The sequence below is a fragment of the Argopecten irradians genome, chromosome 2, assembly GCF_041381155.1.
Source record: "Argopecten irradians isolate NY chromosome 2, Ai_NY, whole genome shotgun sequence".
NCBI lineage: Eukaryota > Metazoa > Mollusca > Bivalvia > Pectinida > Pectinidae > Argopecten > Argopecten irradians.
Genome location: NC_091135.1, coordinates 22,199,522 through 22,222,241, shown reverse-complemented (window position 1 = coordinate 22,222,241; position 22,720 = coordinate 22,199,522). Strand labels below are relative to the sequence as shown.

General features: G+C 38.1%; 2 protein-coding genes across 2 annotated transcripts; both read left to right on the top strand.

Moving 5' to 3' along the window:
• Positions 1 to 87: 87 nt before the first annotated feature.
• On the top strand, positions 88 to 15,773 carry LOC138316512 (mucin-2-like). The gene is made up of 34 exons (XM_069258202.1): positions 88 to 191; positions 516 to 920; positions 1,050 to 1,250; positions 1,639 to 1,898; positions 2,104 to 2,248; positions 2,382 to 2,555; positions 2,907 to 3,311; positions 3,441 to 3,641; positions 4,030 to 4,289; positions 4,495 to 4,639; positions 4,773 to 4,973; positions 5,299 to 5,703; positions 5,833 to 6,033; positions 6,422 to 6,681; positions 6,887 to 7,031; positions 7,165 to 7,365; positions 7,690 to 8,094; positions 8,224 to 8,424; positions 8,813 to 9,072; positions 9,278 to 9,422; positions 9,555 to 9,755; positions 10,080 to 10,484; positions 10,614 to 10,814; positions 11,204 to 11,463; positions 11,669 to 11,813; positions 11,947 to 12,147; positions 12,472 to 12,876; positions 13,006 to 13,206; positions 13,595 to 13,854; positions 14,060 to 14,204; positions 14,338 to 14,538; positions 14,863 to 15,267; positions 15,397 to 15,597; positions 15,688 to 15,773. Exons 2-34 carry the CDS (start codon positions 680 to 682, stop codon positions 15,771 to 15,773), a joined length of 7,773 nt encoding a protein of 2,590 aa, XP_069114303.1. The 5' UTR covers positions 88 to 191; positions 516 to 679.
• Positions 15,774 to 16,760: 987 nt separating this feature from the next.
• LOC138316511 (mucin-2-like) lies at positions 16,761 to 22,718 on the top strand. Its single transcript, XM_069258201.1, has 14 exons — positions 16,761 to 16,929; positions 17,253 to 17,657; positions 17,787 to 17,987; positions 18,146 to 18,176; positions 18,491 to 18,635; positions 18,841 to 18,985; positions 19,120 to 19,320; positions 19,646 to 20,050; positions 20,174 to 20,374; positions 20,761 to 21,020; positions 21,226 to 21,370; positions 21,504 to 21,704; positions 22,030 to 22,434; positions 22,558 to 22,718. The coding sequence occupies exons 1-14, from the start codon at positions 16,761 to 16,763 to the stop codon at positions 22,716 to 22,718; spliced, it is 3,075 nt and encodes a 1,024-aa protein (XP_069114302.1).
• Positions 22,719 to 22,720: the final 2 nt, after the last annotated feature.

Below are 22,720 nucleotides of genomic sequence, written 5' to 3'. Positions count from 1 at the left end.
ACACTTGTGACGACAACCGTAATGCCGACAACATCAACTGTTCCTGAAACTACGTCAACCACTACGTCGACAAACAACTGTACCAACAACAACCACCATCCCAACAACAACAGAATCAACGACTCCCGAGGAGACGACTTCAACAACCACTAGCACAACCGCAGTTACAACTACCCATAGCACAACCACAGGTATTCAAACTCAATGATTAATCCATTTTTCATAATACTGTCAATATATTTTAATGTGTAAATTCACGACAACGGTGTTTCAATTAAGCGCTAAATTTGAGATTTTGGTAATGTTTATATAATTGTAAACATATGTGTCAACTTTTTTCAATGCATGTAAAAGCTTTCAATTTTTTGCGGATTTATCACTTTTAGAACATGTTATAATAGTTAAAGTCTAGAAATGTAGATGATTGTTGTAATACTTCAGAGCATTTCATTTTGCTTTCTATCACATAATGGTTTGTCGATCAATATCCTATGCTTGTTTTTGTTTCTTTCCAGAATGCGATATCGTAGAAATTAGCAATGGGAACACAGCTGATGTTGTTGCCACATCTAATGGTGGAGACGGAAATGGAATAGACTCGGTCTTTGTTCCTAGCAATGGAAATGAACGTCCAACAATAACGTACACTGTGAGGGCTGTTGATAACGACGTCAAGTTCATGAGATTTGTTGCAAGAGTATGGGATGTCAAGACCATTAATGTGTTTGTACTTGACGCAAACAATGGCGCAGTTTCACCATTTAATCCACGAGAAGTGCCAGTCTCTGAAAATTACCCAGTAAAGATAGATCTACGACTGCTTGCAACGAGTGGCGTAAAATTGCGAATAATGCTTGTACCGACAACTAATGGTCAACCTAGGCTCGACGACGTGACAATTGAAGCTTGCTACACCTCAGGTATTAATGTTCACTAACCAGTCTAATGAATAACGTTATATTTACGTTTGTAATGATACCATTATTATTAATTGTGTGTTGTTCAGTGCTCTTCCCCACAGGATTACCGTTTTTGTTGTTTGTTTACAGTAACGACAACCACGAGTGTTACGACAACCACAATGCCAACGACAACGACTGCTCCAGAAACCACGTCAACCACTACATCGACAACAACTGTACCAACAACAACCACAATTCCAACAACAACAGAATCAACAACTCCCGAGGAAACGACATCAACAACCACTAGCACAACCACAGCTACGACTACTCAAAGCACAACCACGGGTAAACATGAAATTGGAAAATATTGCAATGATATCAGATTCTATTTGGGCAGTAAATCATTTTTATCTCAGTTGTTAATCTATTGGATAGTACGGGGTAAAATCCATATCTTATTTGTAGAAATGCACTGTACCGTTACAGTGGCAATATATTGCCAAAGAATTATGTGACGAGTTAAAAGGTGCATTTTGTTTGTCGCAATCTGATATTTCCTTTTCGATTCGTCCTTACTATTCCGATTTAAATCCTACTGAAAACGACATTTAACGACAAGGTAGGGACGTTAACATTTTGATGTCATTGACGAATCCCTAGAATTTATACAAGAAACTTTAAAGTTGAGAGAGAAATGGTGCGAATAATGCTTAATTGAACTTGATGCTTTCAGAATGTGACATCCAAATGATTTCACAAGATGACTCGACCGATGTTGTTTCCCAAACTACTGATGGAAGTGGGGATGGAATAGAAGAGGTATTCGTTCCAAATCCAGACGTTTCGGAGCCTACTATAACCTATACGATCAAAGCAATTAATGATGAAGTCAAATTCTTCCGCTTTGCTGCTAAAGTCTGGAACATCCAGACAATCCAAGTGTTTGTTCTAGATAAAAACGACAAACCTGTTACACCCATCAATCCACGAAAGGTACGTGAATGTCATATTATGCATAGTTCTTGTGAGTTGGTTCTAGATACTTGATATATTAGCTTAAGCTCTTAAAGCTATACCGGTCAAAGATATAAAGCAGCATCTTGGAGTTCATAAGATTGCAATTAGATTAAATGGGGACTTTTATATAAGAATGGTGTACTCCATATTACTGAGACTGTTTCATGTTGTGCATCTGTAGGTGTCAGTTTCTGGATCCTACCCCAAAACGGTAGACGTACGACTTGTCGGTACTCCAGGTGTGAAGGTGAAAATAGTCATTGAACCAACTCCATATGGCCAACCGAAACTTGACGATGTTGTGATTGAGGCTTGCTTTACATCAGGTATATGTTCTTTACTGATCTGATAAAAACGTGGTATTCAAGTTGGTAATGGCGACTATTTAAACAAATATGCGTTAATTGACAAATATACGTTTTGATGATGCGATGATTAAGCGAATTCGTTGAATTTTAGTTACAACAACGACACTTGTGACGACAACCGTAATGCCGACAACATCAACTGTTCCTGAAACTACGTCAACCACTACGTCGACAACAACTGTACCAACAACAACCACCATCCCAACAACAACGGAATCAACGACTCCCGAGGAGACGACTTCAACAACCACTAGCACAAACCGCAGTTACAACTACCCATAGCACAACCACAGGTATTCAAACTCAATGATTAATCCATTTTTCATAATACTGTCAATATATTTTAATGTGTAAATTCACGACAACGTGTTTCAATTAAGCGCTTGATTTGAGATTTTGGTAATGTTTATATAATTGTAAACATATGTGTCAACTTTTTTCAAAGCATGTAAAAGCTTTCAATTTTTTGCGGATTTATCACTTTTAGAACATGTTATAATAGTTAAAGTCTAGAAATGTAGATGATTGTTGTAATACTTCAGAGCATTTCATTTTGCTTTCTATCACATAATGGTTTGTCGATCAATATCCTATGCTTGTTTTTGTTTCTTTCCAGAATGCGATATCGTAGAAATTAGCAATGGGAACACAGCTGATGTTGTTGCCACATCTAATGGTGGAGACGGAAATGGAATAGACTCGGTCTTTGTTCCTAGCAATGGAAATGAACGTCCAACAATAACGTACACTGTGAGGGCTGTTGATAACGACGTCAAGTTCATGAGATTTGTTGCAAGAGTATGGGATGTCAAGACCATTAATGTGTTTGTACTTGACGCAAACAATGGCGCAGTTTCACCATTTAATCCACGAGAAGTGCCAGTCTCTGAAAATTACCCAGTAAAGATAGATCTACGACTGCTTGCAACGAGTGGCGTAAAATTGCGAATAATGCTTGTACCGACAACTAATGGTCAACCTAGGCTCGACGACGTGACAATTGAAGCTTGCTACACCTCAGGTATTAATGTTCACTAACCAGTCTAATGAATAACGTTATATTTACGTTTGTAATGATACCATTATTATTAATTGTGTGTTGTTCAGTGCTCTTCCCCACAGGATTACCGTTTTTGTTGTTTGTTTACAGTAACGACAACCACGAGTGTTACGACAACCACAATGCCAACGACAACGACTGCTCCAGAAACCACGTCAACCACTACATCGACAACAACTGTACCAACAACAACCACAATTCCAACAACAACAGAATCAACAACTCCCGAGGAAACGACATCAACAACCACTAGCACAACCACAGCTACGACTACTCAAAGCACAACCACGGGTAAACATGAAATTGGAAAATATTGCAATGATATCAGATTCTATTTGGGCAGTAAATCATTTTTATCTCAGTTGTTAATCTATTGGATAGTACGGGGTAAAATCCATATCTTATTTGTAGAAATGCACTGTACCGTTACAGTGGCAATATATTGCCAAAGAATTATGTGACGAGTTAAAAGGTGCATTTTGTTTGTCGCAATCTGATATTTCCTTTTCGATTCGTCCTTACTATTCCGATTTAAATCCTACTGAAAACGACATTTAACGACAAGGTAGGGACGTTAACATTTTGATGTCATTGACGAATCCCTAGAATTTATACAAGAAACTTTAAAGTTGAGAGAGAAATGGTGCGAATAATGCTTAATTGAACTTGATGCTTTCAGAATGTGACATCCAAATGATTTCACAAGATGACTCGACCGATGTTGTTTCCCAAACTACTGATGGAAGTGGGGATGGAATAGAAGAGGTATTCGTTCCAAATCCAGACGTTTCGGAGCCTACTATAACCTATACGATCAAAGCAATTAATGATGAAGTCAAGTTCTTCCGCTTTGCTGCTAAAGTCTGGAACATCCAGACAATCCAAGTGTTTGTTCTAGATAAAAACGACAAACCTGTTACACCCATCAATCCACGAAAGGTACGTGAATGTCATATTATGCATAGTTCTTGTGAGTTGGTTCTAGATACTTGATATATTAGCTTAAGCTCTTAAAGCTATACCTGTCAAAGATATAAAGCAGCATCTTGGGGTTCATAAGATTGCAATTAGATTAAATGGGGACTTTTATATAAGAATGGTGTACTCCATATTACTGAGACTGTTTTATGTTGTGCATCTGTAGGTGTCAGTTTCTGGATCCTACCCCAAAACGGTAGACGTACGACTTGTCGGTACTCCAGGTGTGAAGGTGAAAATAGTCATTGAACCAACTCCATATGGCCAACCGAAACTTGACGATGTTGTGATTGAGGCTTGCTTTACATCAGGTATATGTTCTTTACTGATCTGATAAAAACGTGGTATTCAAGTTGGTAATGGCGACTTTTCAAACAAATATGCGTTAATTGACAAATATACGTTTTGATGATGCGATGGTTAAGCGAATTCTTTGAATTTTAGTAACAACAACGACACTTGTGACGACAACCGTAATGCCGACAACATCAACTGTTCCTGAAACTACGTCAACCACTACGTCGACAACAACTGTACCAACAACAACCACCATCCCAACAACAACAGAATCAACGACTCCCGAGGAGACGACTTCAACAACCACTAGCACAACCGCAGTTACAACTACCCATAGCACAACCACAGGTATTCAAACTCAATGATTAATCCATTTTTCATAATACTGTCAATATATTTTAATGTGTAAATTCACGACAACGGTGTTTCAATTAAGCGCTTGATTTGAGATTTTGGTAATGTTTATATAATTGTAAACATATGTGTCAACTTTTTTCAATGCATGTAAAAGCTTTCAATTTTTTTGCGGATTTATCACTTTTAGAACATGTTATAATAGTTAAAGTCTAGAAATGTAGATGATTGTTGTAATACTTCAGAGCATTTCATTTTGCTTTCTATCACATAATGGTTTGTCGATCAATATCCTATGCTTGTTTTTGTTTCTTTCCAGAATGCGATATCGTAGAAATTAGCAATGGGAACACAGCTGATGTTGTTGCCACATCTAATGGTGGAGACGGAAATGGAATAGACTCGGTCTTTGTTCCTAGCAATGGAAATGAACGTCCAACAATAACGTACACTGTGAGGGCTGTTGATAACGACGTCAAGTTCATGAGATTTGTTGCAAGAGTATGGGATGTCAAGACCATTAATGTGTTTGTACTTGACGCAAACAATGGCGCAGTTTCACCATTTAATCCACGAGAAGTGCCAGTCTCTGAAAATTACCCAGTAAAGATAGATCTACGACTGCTTGCAACGAGTGGCGTAAAATTGCGAATAATGCTTGTACCGACAACTAATGGTCAACCTAGGCTCGACGACGTGACAATTGAAGCTTGCTACACCTCAGGTATTAATGTTCACTAACCAGTCTAATGAATAACGTTATATTTACGTTTGTAATGATACCATTATTATTAATTGTGTGTTGTTCAGTGCTCTTCCCCACAGGATTACCGTTTTTGTTGTTTGTTTACAGTAACGACAACCACGAGTGTTACGACAACCACAATGCCAACGACAACGACTGCTCCAGAAACCACGTCAACCACTACATCGACAACAACTGTACCAACAACAACCACAATTCCAACAACAACAGAATCAACAACTCCCGAGGAAACGACATCAACAACCACTAGCACAACCACAGCTACGACTACTCAAAGCACAACCACGGGTAAACATGAAATTGGAAAATATTGCAATGATATCAGATTCTATTTGGGCAGTAAATCATTTTTATCTCAGTTGTTAATCTATTGGATAGTACGGGGTAAAATCCATATCTTATTTGTAGAAATGCACTGTACCGTTACAGTGGCAATATATTGCCAAAGAATTATGTGACGAGTTAAAAGGTGCATTTTGTTTGTCGCAATCTGATATTTCCTTTTCGATTCGTCCTTACTATTCCGATTTAAATCCTACTGAAAACGACATTTAACGACAAGGTAGGGACGTTAACATTTTGATGTCATTGACGAATCCCTAGAATTTATACAAGAAACTTTAAAGTTGAGAGAGAAATGGTGCGAATAATGCTTAATTGAACTTGATGCTTTCAGAATGTGACATCCAAATGATTTCACAAGATGACTCGACCGATGTTGTTTCCCAAACTACTGATGGAAGTGGGGATGGAATAGAAGAGGTATTCGTTCCAAATCCAGACGTTTCGGAGCCTACTATAACCTATACGATCAAAGCAATTAATGATGAAGTCAAGTTCTTCCGCTTTGCTGCTAAAGTCTGGAACATCCAGACAATCCAAGTGTTTGTTCTAGATAAAAACGACAAACCTGTTACACCCATCAATCCACGAAAGGTACGTGAATGTCATATTATGCATAGTTCTTGTGAGTCGGTTCTAGATACTTGATATATTAGCTTAAGCTCTTAAAGCTATACCGGTCAAAGATATAAAGCAGCATCTTGGAGTTCATAAGATTGCAATTAGATTAAATGGGGACTTTTATATAAGAATGGTGTACTCCATATTACTGAGACTGTTTCATGTTGTGCATCTGTAGGTGTCAGTTTCTGGATCCTACCCCAAAACGGTAGACGTACGACTTGTCGGTACTCCAGGTGTGAAGGTGAAAATAGTCATTGAACCAACTCCATATGGCCAACCGAAACTTGACGATGTTGTGATTGAGGCTTGCTTTACATCAGGTATATGTTCTTTACTGATCTGATAAAAACGTGGTATTCAAGTTGGTAATGGCGACTATTTAAACAAATATGCGTTAATTGACAAATATACGTTTTGATGATGCGATGATTAAGCGAATTCTTTGAATTTTAGTAACAACAACGACACTTGTGACGACAACCGTAATGCCGACAACATCAACTGTTCCTGAAACTACGTCAACCACTACGTCGACAACAACTGTACCAACAACAACCACCATCCCAACAACAACAGAATCAACGACTCCCGAGGAGACGACTTCAACAACCACTAGCACAACCGCAGTTACAACTACCCATAGCACAACCACAGGTATTCAAACTCAATGATTAATCCATTTTTCATAATACTGTCAATATATTTTAATGTGTAAATTCACGACAACGGTGTTTCAATTAAGCGCTTGATTTGAGATTTTGGTAATGTTTATATAATTGTAAACATATGTGTCAACTTTTTTCAATGCATGTAAAAGCTTTCAATTTTTTGCGGATTTATCACTTTTAGAACATGTTATAATAGTTAAAGTCTAGAAATGTAGATGATTGTTGTAATACTTCAGAGCATTTCATTTTGCTTTCTATCACATAATGGTTTGTCGATCAATATCCTATGCTTGTTTTTGTTTCTTTCCAGAATGCGATATCGTAGAAATTAGCAATGGGAACACAGCTGATGTTGTTGCCACATCTAATGGTGGAGACGGAAATGGAATAGACTCGGTCTTTGTTCCTAGCAATGGAAATGAACGTCCAACAATAACGTACACTGTGAGGGCTGTTGATAACGACGTCAAGTTCATGAGATTTGTTGCAAGAGTATGGGATGTCAAGACCATTAATGTGTTTGTACTTGACGCAAACAATGGCGCAGTTTCACCATTTAATCCACGAGAAGTACCAGTCTCTGAAAATTACCCAGTAAAGATAGATCTACGACTGCTTGCAACGAGTGGCGTAAAATTGCGAATAATGCTTGTACCGACAACTAATGGTCAACCTAGGCTCGACGACGTGACAATTGAAGCTTGCTACACCTCAGGTATTAATGTTCACTAACCAGTCTAATGAATAACGTTATATTTACGTTTGTAATGATACCATTATTATTAATTGTGTGTTGTTCAGTGCTCTTCCCCACAGGATTACCGTTTTTGTTGTTTGTTTACAGTAACGACAACCACGAGTGTTACGACAACCACAATGCCAACGACAACGACTGCTCCAGAAACCACGTCAACCACTACATCGACAACAACTGTACCAACAACAACCACAATTCCAACAACAACAGAATCAACAACTCCCGAGGAAACGACATCAACAACCACTAGCACAACCACAGCTACGACTACTCAAAGCACAACCACGGGTAAACATGAAATTGGAAAATATTGCAATGATATCAGATTCTATTTGGGCAGTAAATCATTTTTATCTCAGTTGTTAATCTATTGGATAGTACGGGGTAAAATCCATATCTTATTTGTAGAAATGCACTGTACCGTTACAGTGGCAATATATTGCCAAAGAATTATGTGACGAGTTAAAAGGTGCATTTTGTTTGTCGCAATCTGATATTTCCTTTTCGATTCGTCCTTACTATTCCGATTTAAATCCTACTGAAAACGACATTTAACGACAAGGTAGGGACGTTAACATTTTGATGTCATTGACGAATCCCTAGAATTTATACAAGAAACTTTAAAGTTGAGAGAGAAATGGTGCGAATAATGCTTAATTGAACTTGATGCTTTCAGAATGTGACATCCAAATGATTTCACAAGATGACTCGACCGATGTTGTTTCCCAAACTACTGATGGAAGTGGGGATGGAATAGAAGAGGTATTCGTTCCAAATCCAGACGTTTCGGAGCCTACTATAACCTATACGATCAAAGCAATTAATGATGAAGTCAAGTTCTTCCGCTTTGCTGCTAAAGTCTGGAACATCCAGACAATCCAAGTGTTTGTTCTAGATAAAAACGACAAACCTGTTACACCCATCAATCCACGAAAGGTACGTGAATGTCATATTATGCATAGTTCTTGTGAGTTGGTTCTAGATACTTGATATATTAGCTTAAGCTCTTAAAGCTATACCTGTCAAAGATATAAAGCAGCATCTTGGAGTTCATAAGATTGCAATTAGATTAAATGGGGACTTTTATATAAGAATGGTGTACTCCATATTACTGAGACTGTTTCATGTTGTGCATCTGTAGGTGTCAGTTTCTGGATCCTACCCCAAAACGGTAGACGTACGACTTGTCGGTACTCCAGGTGTGAAGGTGAAAATAGTCATTGAACCAACTCCATATGGCCAACCGAAACTTGACGATGTTGTGATTGAGGCTTGCTTTACATCAGGTATATGTTCTTTACTGATCTGATAAAAACGTGGTATTCAAGTTGGTAATGGCGACTTTTTAAACAAATATGCGTTAATTGACAAATATACGTTTTGATGATGCGATGGTTAAGCGAATTCTTGAATTTTAGTAACAACAACGACACTTGTGACGACAACCGTAATGCCGACAACATCAACTGTTCCTGAAACTACGTCAACCACTACGTCGACAACAACTGTACCAACAACAACCACCATCCCAACAACAACAGAATCAACGACTCCCGAGGAGACGACTTCAACAACCACTAGCACAACCGCAGTTACAACTACCCATAGCACAACCACAGGTATTCAAACTCAATGATTAATCCATTTTTCATAATACTGTCAATATATTTTAATGTGTAAATTCACGACAACGGTGTTTCAATTAAGCGCTTGATTTGAGATTTTGGTAATGTTTATATAATTGTAAACATATGTGTCAACTTTTTTCAATGCATGTAAAAGCTTTCAATTTTTTGCGGATTTATCACTTTTAGAACATGTTATAATAGTTAAAGTCTAGAAATGTAGATGATTGTTGTAATACTTCAGAGCATTTCATTTTGCTTTCTATCACATAATGGTTTGTCGATCAATATCCTATGCTTGTTTTTGTTTCTTTCCAGAATGCGATATCGTAGAAATTAGCAATGGGAACACAGCTGATGTTGTTGCCACATCTAATGGTGGAGACGGAAATGGAATAGACTCGGTCTTTGTTCCTAGCAATGGAAATGAACGTCCAACAATAACGTACACTGTGAGGGCTGTTGATAACGACGTCAAGTTCATGAGATTTGTTGCAAGAGTATGGGATGTCAAGACCATTAATGTGTTTGTACTTGACGCAAACAATGGCGCAGTTTCACCATTTAATCCACGAGAAGTACCAGTCTCTGAAAATTACCCAGTAAAGATAGATCTACGACTGCTTGCAACGAGTGGCGTAAAATTGCGAATAATGCTTGTACCGACAACTAATGGTCAACCTAGGCTCGACGACGTGACAATTGAAGCTTGCTACACCTCAGGTATTAATGTTCACTAACCAGTCTAATGAATAACGTTATATTTACGTTTGTAATGATACCATTATTATTAATTGTGTGTTGTTCAGTGCTCTTCCACACAGGATTACCGTTTTTGTTGTTTGTTTACAGTAACGACAACCACGAGTGTTACGACAACCACAATGCCAACGACAACGACTGCTCCAGAAACCACGTCAACCACTACATCGACAACAACTGTACCAACAACAACCACAATTCCAACAACAACAGAATCAACAACTCCCGAGGAAACGACATCAACAACCACTAGCACAACCACAGCTACGACTACTCAAAGCACAACCACGGGTAAACATGAAATTGGAAAATATTGCAATGATATCAGATTCTATTTGGGCAGTAAATCATTTTTTATCTCAGTTGTTAATCTATTGGATAGTACGGGGTAAAATCCATATCTTATTTGTAGAAATGCACTGTACCGTTACAGTGGCAATATATTGCCAAAGAATTATGTGACGAGTTAAAAGGTGCATTTTGTTTGTCGCAATCTGATATTTCCTTTTCGATTCGTCCTTACTATTCCGATTTAAATCCTACTGAAAACGACATTTAACGACAAGGTAGGGACGTTAACATTTTGATGTCATTGACGAATCCCTAGAATTTATACAAGAAACTTTAAAGTTGAGAGAGAAATGGTGCGAATAATGCTTAATTGAACTTGATGCTTTCAGAATGTGACATCCAAATGATTTCACAAGATGACTCGACCGATGTTGTTTCCCAAACTACTGATGGAAGTGGGGATGGAATAGAAGAGGTATTCGTTCCAAATCCAGACGTTTCGGAGCCTACTATAACCTATACGATCAAAGCAATTAATGATGAAGTCAAGTTCTTCCGCTTTGCTGCTAAAGTCTGGAACATCCAGACAATCCAAGTGTTTGTTCTAGATAAAAACGACAAACCTGTTACACCCATCAATCCACGAAAGGTACGTGAATGTCATATTATGCATAGTTCTTGTGAGTTGGTTCTAGATACTTGATATATTAGCTTAAGCTCTTAAAGCTATACCGGTCAAAGATATAAAGCAGCATCTTGGAGTTCATAAGATTGCAATTAGATTAAATGGGGACTTTTATATAAGAATGGTGTACTCCATATTACTGAGACTGTTTCATGTTGTGCATCTGTAGGTGTCAGTTTCTGGATCCTACCCCAAAACGGTAGACGTACGACTTGTCGGTACTCCAGGTGTGAAGGTGAAAATAGTCATTGAACCAACTCCATATGGCCAACCGAAACTTGACGATGTTGTGATTGAGGCTTGCTTTACATCAGGTATATGTTCTTTACTGATCTGATAAAAACGTGGTATTCAAGTTGGTAATGGCGACTTTTTAAACAAATATGCGTTAATTGACAAATATACGTTTTGATGATGCGATGGTTAAGCGAATTCTATGAATTTTAGTAACAACAACGACACTTGTGACGACAACCGTAATGCCGACAACATCAACTGTTCCTGAAACTACGTCAACCACTACGTCGACAACAACTGTACCAACAACAACCACCATCCCAACAACAACAGAATCAACGACTCCCGAGGAGACGACTTCAACAACCACTAGCACAACCGCAGTTACAACTACCCATAGCACAACCACAGGTATTCAAACTCAATGATTAATCCATTTTTCATAATACTGTCAATATATTTTAATGTGTAAATTCACGACAACGGTGTTTCAATTAAGCGCTTGATTTGAGATTTTGGTAATGTTTATATAATTGTAAACATATGTGTCAACTTTTTTCAATGCATGTAAAAGCTTTCAATTTTTTGCGGATTTATCACTTTTAGAACATGTTATAATAGTTAAAGTCTAGAAATGTAGATGATTGTTGTAATACTTCAGAGCATTTCATTTTGCTTTCTATCACATAATGGTTTGTCGATCAATATCCTATGCTTGTTTTTGTTTCTTTCCAGAATGCGATATCGTAGAAATTAGCAATGGGAACACAGCTGATGTTGTTGCCACATCTAATGGTGGAGACGGAAATGGAATAGACTCGGTCTTTGTTCCTAGCAATGGAAATGAACGTCCAACAATAACGTACACTGTGAGGGCTGTTGATAACGACGTCAAGTTCATGAGATTTGTTGCAAGAGTATGGGATGTCAAGACCATTAATGTGTTTGTACTTGACGCAAACAATGGCGCAGTTTCACCATTTAATCCACGAGAAGTACCAGTCTCTGAAAATTACCCAGTAAAGATAGATCTACGACTGCTTGCAACGAGTGGCGTAAAATTGCGAATAATGCTTGTACCGACAACTAATGGTCAACCTAGGCTCGACGACGTGACAATTGAAGCTTGCTACACCTCAGGTATTAATGTTCACTAACCAGTCTAATGAATAACGTTATATTTACGTTTGTAATGATACCATTATTATTAATTGTGTGTTGTTCAGTGCTCTTCCACACAGGATTACCGTTTTTGTTGTTTGTTTACAGTAACGACAACCACGAGTGTTACGACAACCACAATGCCAACGACAACGACTGCTCCAGAAACCACGTCAACCACTACATCGACAACAACTGTACCAACAACAACCACAATTCCAACAACAACAGAATCAACAACTCCCGAGGAAACGACATCAACAACCACTAGCACAACCACAGCTACGACTACTCAAAGCACAACCACAGGTAAACATGAAATTGGAAAATATTGCAATGATATCAGATTCTATTTGGGCAGTAAATCATTTTTATCTCAGTTGTTAATCTATTGGATAGTACGGGGTAAAATCCATATCTTATTTGTAGAAATGCACTGTACCGTTACAGTGGCAATATATTGCCAAAGAATTATGTGACGAGTTAAAAGGTGCATTTTGTTTGTCGCAATCTGATATTTCCTTTTCGATTCGTCCTTACTATTCCGATTTAAATCCTACTGAAAACGACATTTAACGACAAGGTAGGGACGTTAACATTTTGATGTCATTGACGAATCCCTAGAATTTATACAAGAAACTTTAAAGTTGAGAGAGAAATGGTGCGAATAATGCTTAATTGAACTTGATGCTTTCAGAATGTGACATCCAAATGATTTCACAAGATGACTCGACCGATGTTGTTTCCCAAACTACTGATGGAAGTGGGGATGGAATAGAAGAGGTATTCGTTCCAAATCCAGACGTTTCGGAGCCTACTATAACCTATACGATCAAAGCAATTAATGATGAAGTCAAGTTCTTCCGCTTTGCTGCTAAAGTCTGGAACATCCAGACAATCCAAGTGTTTGTTCTAGATAAAAACGACAAACCTGTTACACCCATCAATCCACGAAAGGTACGTGAATGTCATATTATGCATAGTTCTTGTGAGTTGGTTCTAGATACTTGATATATTAGCTTAAGCTCTTAAAGCTATACCGGTCAAAGATATAAAGCAGCATCTTGGAGTTCATAAGATTGCAATTAGATTAAATGGGGACTTTTATATAAGAATGGTGTACTCCATATTACTGAGACTGTTTCATGTTGTGCATCTGTAGGTGTCAGTTTCTGGATCCTACCCCAAAACGGTAGACGTACGACTTGTCGGTACTCCAGGTGTGAAGGTGAAAATAGTCATTGAACCAACTCCATATGGCCAACCGAAACTTGACGATGTTGTGATTGAGGCTTGCTTTACATCAGGTATATGTTCTTTACTGATCTGATAAAAACGTGGTATTCAAGTTGGTAATGGCGACCATTTAAACAAATATGCGTTAATTGACAAATATACGTTTTGATGATGCGATGATTAAGCGAATTCGTTGAATTTTAGTAACAACAACGACACTTGTGACGACAACCGTAATGCCGACAACATCAACTGTTCCTGAAACTACGTCAACCACTACGTCGACAACAACTGTACCAACAACAACCACCATCCCAACAACAACAGAATCAACGACTCCCGAGGAGACGACTTCAACAACCACTAGCACAACCACAGCTACAACTACCCATAGCACAACCACAGGTATTCAAACTCAATGATTAATCCATTTTTCATAATACTGTCAATATATTTAAATGTGTAAATTCACGACAACGGTGTTTCAATTAAGCGCTTGATTTGAGATTTTGGTAATGTTTATATAATTGTAAACATATGTGTCAACTTTTTTCAAAGCATGTAAAAGCTTTCAATTTTTTGCGGATTTATCACTTTTAGAACATGTTATAATAGTTAAAGTCTAGAAATGTAGATGATTGTTGTAATACTTCAGAGCATTTCATTTTGCTTTCTATCACATAATGGTTTGTCGATCAATATCCTATGCTTGTTTTTGTTTCTTTCCAGAATGCGATATCGTAGAAATTAGCAATGGGAACACAGCTGATGTTGTTGCCACATCTAATGGTGGAGACGGAAATGGAATAGACTCGGTCTTTGTTCCTAGCAATGGAAATGAACGTCCAACAATAACGTACACTGTGAGGGCTGTTGATAACGACGTCAAGTTCATGAGATTTGTTGCAAGAGTATGGGATGTCAAGACCATTAATGTGTTTGTACTTGACGCAAACAATGGCGCAGTTTCACCATTTAATCCACGAGAAGTACCAGTCTCTGAAAATTACCCAGTAAAGATAGATCTACGACTGCTTGCAACGAGTGGCGTAAAATTGCGAATAATGCTTGTACCGACAACTAATGGTCAACCTAGGCTCGACGACGTGACAATTGAAGCTTGCTACACCTCAGGTATTAATGTTCACTAACCAGTCTAATGAATAACGTTATATTTACGTTTGTAATGATACCATTATTATTAATTGTGTGTTGTTCAGTGCTCTTCCACACAGGATTACCGTTTTTGTTGTTTGTTTACAGTAACGACAACCACGAGTGTTACGACAACCACAATGCCAACGACAACGACTGCTCCAGAAACCACGTCAACCACTACATCGACAACAACTGTACCAACAACAACCACAATTCCAACAACAACAGAATCAACAACTCCCGAGGAAACGACATCAACAACCACTAGCACAACCACAGCTACGACTACTCAAAGCACAACCACAGGTAAACATGAAATTGGAAAATATTGCAATGATATCAGATTCTATTTGGGTAGTAAATCATTTTTATCTCAGTTGTTAATCTATTGGATAGTACGGGGTAAAATCATATCCTATTTTGGAAATGCACTGTACCGTTACAGTGGCAATATATTGCCAAAGAATTATGTGACGAGTTAAAAGGTGCATTTTGGTTTGTCGCAATCTGATATGTCCTTTTCGATTCGTCCTTACTAGTCCGATTTAAATCCTACTGAAAACGACATTTAACGACAAGGTAGGGACTTTAACATTTTGATGTCATTGACGAATCACTAGAATTTATACAAGAAACTTTAAAGTTGAGAGAGAAATGGTGCAAATAATGCTTAATTGAACTTGATGCTTTCAGAATGTGACATCCAAATGATTTCACAAGATGACTCGACCGATGTTGTTTCCCAAACTACTGATGGAAGTGGGGATGGAATAGAAGAGGTATTCGTTCCAAATCCAGACGTTTCGGAGCCTACTATAACCTATACGATCAAAGCAATTAATGATGAAGTCAAGTTCTTCCGCTTTGCTGCTAAAGTCTGGAACATCCAGACAATCCAAGTGTTTGTTCTAGATAAAAACGACAAACCTGTTACACCCATCAATCCACGAAAGGTACGTGAATGTCATATTATGCATAGTTCTTGTGAGTTGGTTCTAGATACTTGATATATTAGCTTAAGCTCTTAAAGCTATACCGGTCAAAGATATAAAGCAGCATCTTGGAGTTCATAAGATTGCAATTAGATTAAATGGGGACTTTTTATATAAGAATGGTGTACTCCATATTACTGAGACTGTTTCATGTTGTGCATCTGTAGGTGTCAGTTTCTGGATCCTACCCCAAAACGGTAGACGTACGACTTGTCGGTACTCCAGGTGTGAAGGTGAAAATAGTCATTGAACCAACTCCATCTGGCCAACCGAAACTTGACGATGTTGTGATTGAGGCTTGCTTTACATCAGGTATATGTTATTTTCTGATCTGATAAAAACGTGGTATTCAAGTTGGTAATGGCGACCATTTAAACAAATATGCGTTAATTGACAAATATACGTTTTGATGATGCGATGATTAAGCGAATTCGTTGAATTTCAGTAACAACAACGACACTTGTGACGACAACCGTAATGCCGACAACATCAACTGTTCCTGAAACTACGTCAACCACTACGTCGACAACAACTGTACCAACAACAACCACCATCCCAACAACAACAGAATCAACGACTCCCGAGGAGACGACATCAACAACCACTAGCACAACCACAGCTACAACTACCCATAGCACAACCACAGGTATTCAAACTCAATAATTAATCTATTTTTCATAATACTGTCAATATATTTCAATGTGTAAATTCACGACAACGGTGTTTCAATTCAGCGTAAATTCACGACAGCGGCAATGTTTATATAATTGTAAACACATGTGTCAACTTTTTTCAAGGCATGTAAAAGCTTTCAATTTTCTGCGGATTCATCACTTCTGGAACATGTTATAATAGTTAAAGTCTAGAAATGTAGATGATTGTTGTAATACTTCAGAGCATTTCATTTTGCTTTCTATCACATAATGGTTTGTCGATCAATATCCTATGCTTGTTTTTGTTTCTTTCCAGAATGCGATATCGTAGAAATTAGCAATGGGAACACAGCTGATGTTGTTGCCACATCTAATGGTGGAGACGGAAATGGAATAGACTCGGTCTTTGTTCCTAGCAATGGAAATGAACGTCCAACAATAACGTACACTGTGAGGGCTGTTGATAACGACGTCAAGTTCATGAGATTTGTTGCAAGAGTATGGGATGTCAAGACCATTAATGTGTTTGTACTTGACGCAAACAATGGCGCAGTTTCACCATTTAATCCACGAGAAGTACCAGTCTCTGAAAATTACCCAGTAAAGATAGATCTACGACTGCTTGCAACGAGTGGCGTAAAATTGCGAATAATGCTTGTACCGACAACTAATGGTCAACCTAGGCTCGACGACGTGACAATTGAAGCTTGCTACACCTCAGGTATTAATGTTCACTAACCAGTCTAATGAATAACGTTATATTTACGTTTGTAATGATACCATTATTATTAATTGTGTGTTGTTCAGTGCTCTTCCACACAGGATTACCGTTTTTGTTGTTTGTTTACAGTAACGACAACCACGAGTGTTACGACAACCACAATGCCAACGACAACGACTGCTCCAGAAACCACGTCAACCACTACATCGACAACAACTGTACCAACAACAACCACAATTCCAACAACAACAGAATCAACAACTCCCGAGGAAACGACATCAACAACCACTAGCACAACCACAGCTACGACTACTCAAAGCACAACCACAGGTAAACATGAAATTGGAAAATATTGCAATGATATCAGATTCTATTTGGGTAGTAAATCATTTTTATCTCAGTTGTTAATCTATTGGATAGTACGGGGTAAAATCATATCCTATTTTGGAAATGCACTGTACCGTTACAGTGGCAATATATTGCCAAAGAATTATGTGACGAGTTAAAAGGTGCATTTTGGTTTGTCGCAATCTGATATGTCCTTTTCGATTCGTCCTTACTAGTCCGATTTAAATCCTACTGAAAACGACATTTAACGACAAGGTAGGGACTTTAACATTTTGATGTCATTGACGAATCACTAGAATTTATACAAGAAACTTTAAAGTTGAGAGAGAAATGGTGCAAATAATGCTTAATTGAACTTGATGCTTTCAGAATGTGACATCCAAATGATTTCACAAGATGACTCGACCGATGTTGTTTCCCAAACTACTGATGGAAGTGGGGATGGAATAGAAGAGGTATTCGTTCCAAATCCCGACGTTTCGGAGGCCTACTATAACCTATACGATCAAAGCAATTAATGATGAAGTCAAGTTCTTCCGCTTTGCTGCTAAAGTCTGGAACATCCAGACAATCCAAGTGTTTGTTCTAGATAAAAACGACAAACCTGTTACACCCATCAATCCACGAAAGGTACGTGAATGTCATATTATGCATAGTTCTTGTGAGTTGGTTCTAGATACTTGATATATTAGCTTAAGCTCTTAAAGCTATACCGGTCAAAGATATAAAGCAGCATCTTGGAGTTCATAAGATTGCAATTAGATTAAATGGGGACTTTTATATAAGAATGGTGTACTCCATATTACTGAGACTGTTTCATGTTGTGCATCTGTAGGTGTCAGTTTCTGGATCCTACCCCAAAACGGTAGACGTACGACTTGTCGGTACTCCAGGTGTGAAGGTGAAAATAGTCATTGAACCAACTCCATATGGCCAACCGAAACTTGACGATGTTGTGATTGAGGCTTGCTTTACATCAGGTATATGTTCTTTACTGATCTGATAAAAAACGTGGTATTCAAGTTGGTAATGGCGACTATTCAAACAAATATGCGTTAATTGACAAATATACGTTTTGATGATGCGATGATTAAGCGAATTCGTTGAATTTTAGTAACAACAACGACACTTGTGACGACAACCGTAATGCCGACAACATCAACTGTTCCTGAAACTACGTCAACCACTACGTCGACAACAACTGTACCAACAACAACCACCATCCCAACAACAACAGAATCAACGACTCCCGAGGAGACGACTTCAACAACCACTAGCACAACCGCAGTTACAACTACCCATAGCACAACCACAGGTATTCAAACTCAATGATTAATCCATTTTTCATAATACTGTCAATATATTTTGAATGTGTAAATTCACGACAACGGTGTTTCAATTAAGCGCTTGATTTGAGATTTTGGTAATGTTTATATAATTGTAAACATATGTGTCAACTTTTTTCAAGACATGTAAAAGCTTTCAATTTTCTGCGGATTCATCACTTCTGGAACATGTTATAATAGTTAAAGTCTAGAAATGTAGATGATTGTTGTAATACTTCAGAGCATTTCATTTTGCTTTCTATCACATAATGGTTTGTCGATCAATATCCTATGCTTGTTTTTGTTTCTTTCCAGAATGCGATATCGTAGAAATTAGCAATGGGAACACAGCTGATGTTGTTGCCACATCTAATGGTGGAGACGGAAATGGAATAGACTCGGTCTTTGTTCCTAGCAATGGAAATGAACGTCCAACAATAACGTACACTGTGAGGGCTGTTGATAACGACGTCAAGTTCATGAGATTTGTTGCAAGAGTATGGGATGTCAAGACCATTAATGTGTTTGTACTTGACGCAAACAATGGCGCAGTTTCACCATTTAATCCACGAGAAGTACCAGTCTCTGAAAATTACCCAGTAAAGATAGATCTACGACTGCTTGCAACGAGTGGCGTAAAATTGCGAATAATGCTTGTACCGACAACTAATGGTCAACCTAGGCTCGACGACGTGACAATTGAAGCTTGCTACACCTCAGGTATTAATGTTCACTAACCAGTCTAATGAATAACGTTATATTTACGTTCGTAATGATATTATTAATGGTGTGTTGTTCAGTGCTCTTCCACACAGGATTACCGTTTTTGTTGTTTGTTTACAGTAACGACAACCACGAGTGTTACGACAACCACAATGCCAACGACAACGACTGCTCCAGAAACCACGTCAACCACTACATCGACAACAACTGTACCAACAACAACCACAATTCCAACAACAACAGAATCAACAACTCCCGAGGAAACGACATCAACAACCACTAGCACAACCACAGCTACGACTACTCAAAGCACAACCACAGGTAAACATGAAATTGGAAAATATTGCAATGATATCAGATTCTATTTGGGCAGTAAATCATTTTTATCTCAGTTGTTAATCTATTGGATAGTACGGGGTAAAATCATATCCTATTTTGGAAATGCACTGTACCGTTACAGTGGCAATATATTGCCAAAGAATTATGTGACGAGTTAAAAGGTGCATTTTGGTTTGTCGCAATCTGATATGTCCTTTTCGATTCGTCCTTACTATCCGATTTAAATCCTACTGAAAACGACATTTAACGACAAGGTAGGGACGTTAACATTTTGATGTCATTGACGAATCACTAGAATTTATACAAGAAACTTTAAAGTTGAGAGAGAAATGGTGCAAATAATGCTTAATTGAACTTGATGCTTTCAGAATGTGACATCCAAATGATTTCACAAGATGACTCGACCGATGTTGTTTCCCAAACTACTGATGGAAGTGGGGATGGAATAGAAGAGGTATTCGTTCCAAATCCCGACGTTTCGGAGCCTACTATAACCTATACGATCAAAGCAATTAATGATGAAGTCAAGTTCTTCCGCTTTGCTGCTAAAGTCTGGAACATCCAGACAATCCAAGTGTTTGTTCTAGATAAAAACGACAAACCTGTTACACCCATCAATCCACGAAAGGTACGTGAATGTCATATTATGCATAGTTCTTGTGAGTTGGTTCTAGATACTTGATATATTAGCTTAAGCTCTTAAAGCTATACCGGTCAAAGATATAAAGCAGCATCTTGGAGTTCATAAGATTGCAATTAGATTAAATGGGGACTTTTATATAAGAATGGTGTACTCCATATTACTGAGACTGTTTCATGTTGTGCATCTGTAGGTGTCAGTTTCTGGATCCTACCCCAAAACGGTAGACGTACGACTTGTCGGTACTCCAGGTGTGAAGGTGAAAATAGTCATTGAACCAACTCCATATGGCCAACCGAAACTTGACGATGTTGTGATTGAGGCTTGCTTTACATCAGGTATATGTTCTTTACTGATCTGATAAAAACGTGGTATTCAAGTTGGTAATGGCGACCATTTAAACAAATATGCGTTAATTGACAAATATACGTTTTGATGATGCGATGATTAAGTGAATTCGTTGAATTTTAGTAACAACAACGACACTTGTGACGACAACCGTAATGCCGACAACATCAACTGTTCCTGAAACTACGTCAACCACTACGTCGACAACAACTGTACCAACAACAACCACCATCCCAACAACAACAGAATCAACGACTCCCGAGGAGACGACTTCAACAACCACTAGCACAACCGCAGTTACAACTACCCATAGCACAACCACAGGTATTCAAACTCAATGATTAATCCATTTTTCATAATACTGTCAATATATTTTGAATGTGTAAATTCACGACAACGGTGTTTCAATTAAGCGCTTGATTTGAGATTTTGGTAATGTTTATATAATTGTAAACATATGTGTCAACTTTTTTCAAGACATGTAAAAGCTTTCAATTTTTTGCGGATTTATCACTTCTAGAACATGTTATAATAGTTAAAGTCTAGAAATGTAGATGATTGTTGTAATACTTCAGAGCATTTCATTTTGCTTTCTATCACATAATGGTTTGTCGATCAATATCCTATGCTTGTTTTTGTTTCTTTCCAGAATGCGATATCGTAGAAATTAGCAATGGGAACACAGCTAATGTTGTTGCCACATCTAATGGTGGAGACGGAAATGGAATAGACTCGGTCTTTGTTCCTAGCAATAGAAATGAACGTCCAACAATAACGTACACTGTGAGGGCTGTTGATAACGACGTCAAGTTCATGAGATTTGTTGCAAGAGTATGGGATGTCAAGACCATTAATGTGTTTGTACTTGACGCAAACAATGGCGCAGTTTCACCATTTAATCCACGAGAAGTACCAGTCTCTGAAAATTACCCAGTAAAGATAGATCTACGACTGCTTGCAACGAGTGGCGTAAAATTGCGAATAATGCTTGTACCGACAACTAATGGTCAACCTAGGCTCGACGACGTGACAATTGAAGCTTGCTACACCTCAGGTATTAATGTTCACTAACCAGTCTAATGAATAACGTTATATTTACGTTCGTAATGATATTATTAATGGTGTGTTGTTCAGTGCTCTTCCACACAGGATTACCGTTTTTGTTGTTTGTTTACAGTAACGACAACCACGAGTGTTACGACAACCACAATGCCAACGACAACGTGCTCCAGAAACCACGTCAACCACTACATCGACAACAACTGTACCAACAACAACCACAATTCCAACAACAACAGAATCAACAACTCCCGAGGAAACGACATCAACAACCACTAGCA